At 39.0% G+C, this 6,595-nt stretch overlaps 1 protein-coding gene across 1 annotated transcript in view; it reads left to right on the top strand.

Annotated features, from left to right (window-relative positions):
• GNPAT (glyceronephosphate O-acyltransferase) overlaps positions 1 to 6,595 on the top strand; it is a 93,096-nt gene that overhangs the window by 19,481 nt on the left and 67,020 nt on the right. Inside the window, exon 2 of the mRNA XM_007938487.2 lies at positions 5,338 to 5,520. Coding sequence (XP_007936678.1) covers positions 5,338 to 5,520 — 183 coding nt within the window. The remainder of the gene's footprint in view (positions 1 to 5,337; positions 5,521 to 6,595) is intronic.

Here is a 6,595-nt window from a genome sequence, read left to right as displayed (position 1 = left end):
AAAATAGATACGTGGCAAGAGGCAGGTAGATTTAAAAGTGCTGAATCACTTCTATACAGAAGTGAAGGCTCAAGACAGGTCTCGAAACTCAAACTTAGGTCTGAAGATGTCCAACAGGCCCAAAACAAAGAAGGGAAGTATTGTGACCCTGTTAAGATGAATAGAATGCCATGGTGCGGCTCTCCACAAGTTAGGGCTGAAGGTCTGTGCTAAAGCAGTGGCAGTATAAATGAGGAGTCGCTATGGTACCTCCTTCAAAGGTCAAGTAACAGGATTTGATTTATTGGATGTAAAGAGGAGGATGGAGGCATGGCAGGATGGTTAGTTAAGATTTTAGTAAAATAAGGTTTGTAGGATTGTGCAGAAGGAGTCCAGGTGCCCAATGGTTAAATGCTCAACTACTAATTGAAAAGTCAGCAGGTTAAACTCACCATCAGCTCTGAGGAGAAAAGACCTGGTGATCTGCTCTCATAAAAAATTACAGCCTATCCCAGGTGTGTAGTAGAGCTGACAAGGGACAAAGTTATAGTCACTTCTTGGGTACAGTTCAGAGGGAACAAGTAGTTGAACCTGTGGGCTCGGGACCATAGTCTCAGGAGACATCAAGGTCCATTGGCAAAACACACTACACAAAACATTGTTCCACCTCCTACTTTGGTGAGTAGCGACTGGGCTCTGCTCTTAAAAGCTTACAAGCTGCCATCTAGATGCAACGATGGGTCTCTCCTCGTCCAGAGCAAAGAAGAATGAAGAAAACCAAAGATTCATGGAAACAGTCCAAGCAACTGGTGCACCTGCAGTCCTCAGCCTATATGACTATGAGACCAGAAGAAATAGATGGTGCCTGGCCACCACTGTCAACTACTTAGAGGAGGATCTGTCTAGGAGATCCTGGATAGAATGGGAGAACAATGTGGAACAAAACCCAAAGTTATTTGAGACCAGGTTTGCTGGTCTGATAGAGTCTGGTAGAAACAATGAGACTATGGCCCTTAGCTGCCCTTTAGGTTTGGAATGGAACCCACTCCTGTGGCTTCCAGCCAGACAAAAGACAAGCATGTGAGGTGAACATTTGCACTAGGTAGATAACACTCCTTGGAGAGAACAATCATGGAAGAATAGAAGGGTTGTGTATGCACAAGGACAAAACTCAGGGGGCAGGAGTGCATGGAGGGAAGGACACAGGAAAGAAGTAACTATAGGGAGGCAGTGGAAGGGGAGCTGTTGCATTGTGGTAAATTGTACTCAATGTCATGGGACAAAGTGTATGTGAACTGCTGTTTGGAAAGTGAATTTGCTCTGTAACCTTTCACCCAAATCACAATTTAAAAAAAAAAAAAAGATTACAGCTTGGGAAACATGGTTCTACTCTGTGGCTCTGCCCTTTAGGGATGCTAAGAGTTGGGATCAACCTGATGACATACAACAATAACAACAGGATTGTGCAGAGGAGAAATAAGGTCAGTTTTGGAAAGATCAGGTCTGAAATGTTTGCATTTAAATGTATATATCTGGTGCTCAGGTAGGAGAAGAGAACAAGATAAAAGATAAAAATTTGGTAGCATATTTAATTAGTATTTTAAAATAGTGGAGTACTTGAGAGTACCCCAGCATAGTGTGCAGAGCAAAAGAAGAGGGTTAAAGACAACATATTAAAGGTAGTGGGAGGAAAGAAGATGTTTGTAGCTTGGAGGAGTGGGGACAACTCCCTCAGGTTGAGAATCACTGGGTTAGAGAAATGAAGAGGATGTTGCACTGTGACAAGAGTCATGAATTAAAAACAAGAATAGGAAAGTTTTAGGAAGGCCATAGTAGAGAGAAGGAGGGTTCACTTGAAAATGGTGTCATACCATGGAGAGGTCTAAGAGGATGAAGTTTAGAAAGAGACCAGTATTTAATGATTAAATTCAAAAGAAATTAGAACTATGTACAAAGGGTATGTTTAAGAATGTACATTGCTTTTTTAATAATAGCAAATAATGAAAATAAACCAAATATCCAACACTAAAAATAATGTTGTAGAATAAACTTAAATGCCATGGAGAAATATTTATGACATTAATTGAAAAAGTCAGGTTGCACATCAAATGTAGGTGTGACAGGTCAACATGCTTAAAGCATTCACTAAAATCTTCTCTGGAGCATAAGATTACAGGTAATCTCAGTTTTCTTCTTTGTGCTTTATTGTATTTTCCAAACTTTTATAATGAACATTCTGCTAATTAATTAATTAATTAATTAAATATATGTTGTTGTTGCTGTTGTTATTTGCCATCGAGTTGGACCTGACTCATAGCGACCCCTCCTTGGGTTTCCGAGGCAGTATCACTATGGAAGTAGATTGCCCAACCTTCCTTCCAAAAATAAATAAAAATATATATGTGTATGTATGTATATATATATATATATAATTAGGGTACATAAAACTTATTGTCTAGCCATTAAAATGCTTTAGGACAATATTTCATATGGGAAAATACTAATAATATAATTGAAAAGGCAAGACAAACTATTTCATATGGCTCATATTTTAAATTAAAAAATATATAGTACAGCTATGAAAAAAATAAAGAAACCTGCTAAATGTTAAAATAATTATTCCTGAGATGGAAAATTTATATTTATTTATATGTATCTTTTTCTAAATCTTCCATAATTACATGGGGTAGTGGTTAGGAGTAAAGTCTGTGAAGCCAAAGTGCTTGAGTTTGAATCATGTCTCTACCCTGTGGGACCTTGAGTGAATTACTTAACTTCTCTGTGCCTTGGTTTCTCCATGTAAAATAGAGGTAATGTTAACAACTACTGCCTTAATTTGTTGTAGCATTTCTAAGGCTGTAAATCTTTATGGAAGCAAACTGCCAGATTTTCCTGCAGAATGGCTAGTAGGTTCAAACTGCCAACCTTTTGGTGAGTGGCAGAATACTTAACCACTGTTCCACCAGGGGTTCTTCAGTGTTGCTACTGAAAAAAAAAAAAAAAAAACCCTCAACTTCCATTGAGTCAGTTCCAACTTGTAGCAACCCCCACTGAAGATTTTCAAGGCTTTCTATCTTTATAGAAATAATTTGCCTCATCTTCCTCCTGCGGAGCAGCTGGTAGGTTTGAACCACTGACCTACTTAGCAACCAAATGCCTTGCCAAGTGTACCACCAGAGCTCCTTAATATTGCTGCTGTTGCTTTTATAATCAGAAAAATGAACTTTTTTTAAAAAAAAATAACTATCTCAGAGGTAGTCTGATAAACAGCAGTTGCAGACGTTGCTTGTATAGAAGCTGAATTGCAGTGGTTTGAACAAGAGATAAGAAAATGTTGTTACTGTTATTGGATGCTGTCTAGTTGGTTCCAACTCATGTACAACAGAACAAAACAGAGCCCAGTCCTATGCCATTCTCAGAATCGTTGCTATGTTTGAACCCATTGTTGCAGCCACTGTGTCAATCCGTCTCGTTGAGGGTCTTCCTCTTTGTCACTAACTCTCTACCAAGCATGATGTCCAGAAACTAATCTCTCCTGATAACTTGTCCAAAGTACAAAGTACTTAATGCAGCTTATATGGAAGCACTTTTTTTCTTGAGAGATTTTTCCTTTGTGTGCACATATATGGGTTTATTTTACTAGATATAATTTTGAGTTTCTAATGTATGCTTTGACTTAATGTTTAAAGCTAAGTTAAAGAGGCAGAGAAAACAAGTTTGTCAGTGTGATAAGTGGAACTTTATTAAAGTGATCTGAATACTTTGGCGCTTAGTAGTTCATCTTTGCTATCTTCAACTTTCTTAAAGGAATACTGGATTTACAAAGATAGCAATCAAAATATGGTAATAATAAAAATACTGTAATAATTTGATTTAAGTTTTATTGACTCTTGTTGTTATGGGAGATTGAGTCGGACGTTGGACCCAACTCATAGCAACCTCTCCTTGGGTTTCCGAGGCAGTATCACTACTGCTAGATTGCCCCATCTTCCTTCCGAAGAGTGGCTGGTGGGTTTGAACTGCCAGCCTTCTGGTTAGCAGTCAAGTGCCTTAGGCTCTACGTTACCAGAGCTCCCTTATTGACTCTAATGAAAATTTAACATCAGAACATTGCTTTTTTTTTTTTTTTTTTTGCTGTGGTATTTCCTTTTCTTCTTAAGTGGTTCTTTTTTTTAAAAAAAAAAAAATTATAGTGAGCAAATTCATTTTTCACGCAGTGGTTCATACACATTTTGTTTTATGACATTGACTGCAATTCCCCACAATGTAACAGCTCTCTTCCCACCTCCTCCCTGTAGTTACCTCTTCCCTGTGTCCTCCTTTCCTATGCATTCCTGCCCCCTGACCTATCTCCTTGTGCAAATATTGCCCTTCTGTTCTCCCATGGTTGATCATTCTAAAGAGTGTATCTACCTGGTGTAAATGTTCACCATAAATACCTGTCTCTTGTGTGGCTGCAAGCCACAGGAGTGAGTTCAATTCCAGGCCTGAAGTGTAATTAGGGACCATGGTGTTGGGTTTTACCAGGCCCCATCAGACCAATAAGCCTAGTCTTTTTTATGATTTTGAGTTTTGTTCCACATTTTTCTCCCATTCTAACAAGGATCTCCTACACTGATCCCTTTCTGAGTGGTTTACAGTGGTAAGTGGGTACCATCTAGTTCTTCTGGTCTCAGGGTCATGTAGGCTGAGGTTCACATGGTCTACTATTCCCTTGGACTAATTGTTCCCATGCCTCTTTGGTTTACTTCGTTCTTCTTTACTCTGAATGAGGAGAGACCAGTTGTTGCATCTAAATGGCCACTTGTAAGCTTTTAAGACCCCAGTCACTACTCACCAAAATAGGATGTAGAACACTGTTTTCGTGTGGTGTGTTATGCCAACTGAGCTTGATGTCCCCTGTGACCATGGTCCTGGGCTCAAAGGCCCAACTACTTGCTCCCTCAGGGTTGTTGGCTGTGGCAAAGAAGTTATCATAACTTTGCCTGCTGTTAGTTCTATTTATATGGACATTCTTAACAGCATATGCAGGTACATATGTACAAGTATCATGTATATATATTCATGGATGTATACCTTTTTACCAAGACATACCTGATCATTCAGCCTGTCTACCCATCTGTTTACCTGTATGTTAATGTTTGTTATCACTGATAATGTAGTATTGAATGTGTAAAAGTGTTTACCTTTGTTGTCCGTACTTCTTGTGTACCTCTCTGTCCAGAACACTGTTCTTGTTCATATATTGCAAAATAAAAATTTCAGCAAAAATGTAATCTTGCTAATGTGGTCTCTAATGTGTCTGAATTTATTTTGCAATATGTGCTCATTATTTTCTCTCATTTGCCTCATCCACAGAAGGAGCACAAAAAGTGGGATGAGTTTGAAGATATTTTGGAGGAGAGAAGGCATGGCAGTGACCTGAAATTTGCAATGAAATGCTACACACCTCTTGTCTATAAGGGAATTATTCCTTGCAAACCAAGTGATATTAAACATAGTGTTCTCAATTCTGAAGAGATTCATTATATCATTAAACAGGTAAGTGATTCCCCACTTAACAGATTTGTTCATTGTCAACAACTTCTTTTTCCTTGATTCTATGGCTATATTTTACCTTTTGTTACCTTTAGTGTAACTTGTAAAATTTAGCTATATTCAGGACATTAACCAAATATTTATTGTACTCATAATGTATTAGCCTTTTTGCCAGCTACTCAGGGTATAACAGTGAGTAAGCAATTTCAACACAGTATCTGACCTCTTAAGTTTAGAATGTAGTAGGGAATGATGACAGTTGCATGATCAGTTAGATAACATGATAGGAGACATGTTAGTGGGATGCCAACAGGCAATGGTACTAATTATTTAAAGGGGCATCTAATTTGGTATAGCCAGTCAGGAAAGTGATTTTTTCTTTTAATGAGACCTGAAAAATGATTAGGGATTCTCTAGGTGAAGTAGGTGAAGAAAAGTGTTCTGAGGACAGGAAATAATTCCAATGATTTTCAAACTTTGTTGCAATCAGGGAGCTTTTAGAGTTACCCAGGGAGCTTTTAAAAATCCCTATGCCTGGGTTCCAGCAAGATGGCGGACTAGGCAGAAAGACTGCACAGACCCTCTTCAACAAAGAAAAGGGAAACCAATTAACACAGACACAGAAGATAATCTTGGACCCCTGAGCTTTGAAGAGAAGGATACAGAAGTGGACTACACCCCAACTAGCAGAAGAATTTGCATGAAAATACCAAAAAAGGAGACATACGGAGCTGCAGTCTGGCAGCGGTCTTGAGTGATCCTAACGGCACAGACAGCTTGGAGATTCCCGAGTAGTGGTAGGACTTAAGAATTAACCTAAAAATCATCCTGCTAGCCAGGGACTGCACGGAGGACTGTGCATGGTGGTTGGGGAACAAAAGGAGAAGGTGAAGAGAAAGGTGGGCTGAGCTGTGGACTTTTGCCAGTCCAGAGAGCACTGCCATTTTGAAGGTTTAAAAAGCATCTTAACTATTTTGGATATTTAAAGAGACAGCGCTCTCACAGATTCCTGGGGCTTAAGAACACATTCTGCTTTCCAGCAACCCCAAGGACACTCGGGACCTGCAAGACTGACGAG

Source organism: Orycteropus afer, unplaced genomic scaffold (assembly GCF_000298275.1).
Source record: "Orycteropus afer afer isolate SDZICR_OR568_19922 unplaced genomic scaffold, OryAfe1.0 scaffold00050, whole genome shotgun sequence".
In the NCBI taxonomy this organism is placed as follows: Eukaryota; Metazoa; Chordata; class Mammalia; order Tubulidentata; family Orycteropodidae; genus Orycteropus; species Orycteropus afer.
The sequence above is the reverse complement of the archived record's forward strand: the minus strand, read 5'-3'. Positions and strand labels throughout refer to the sequence as shown.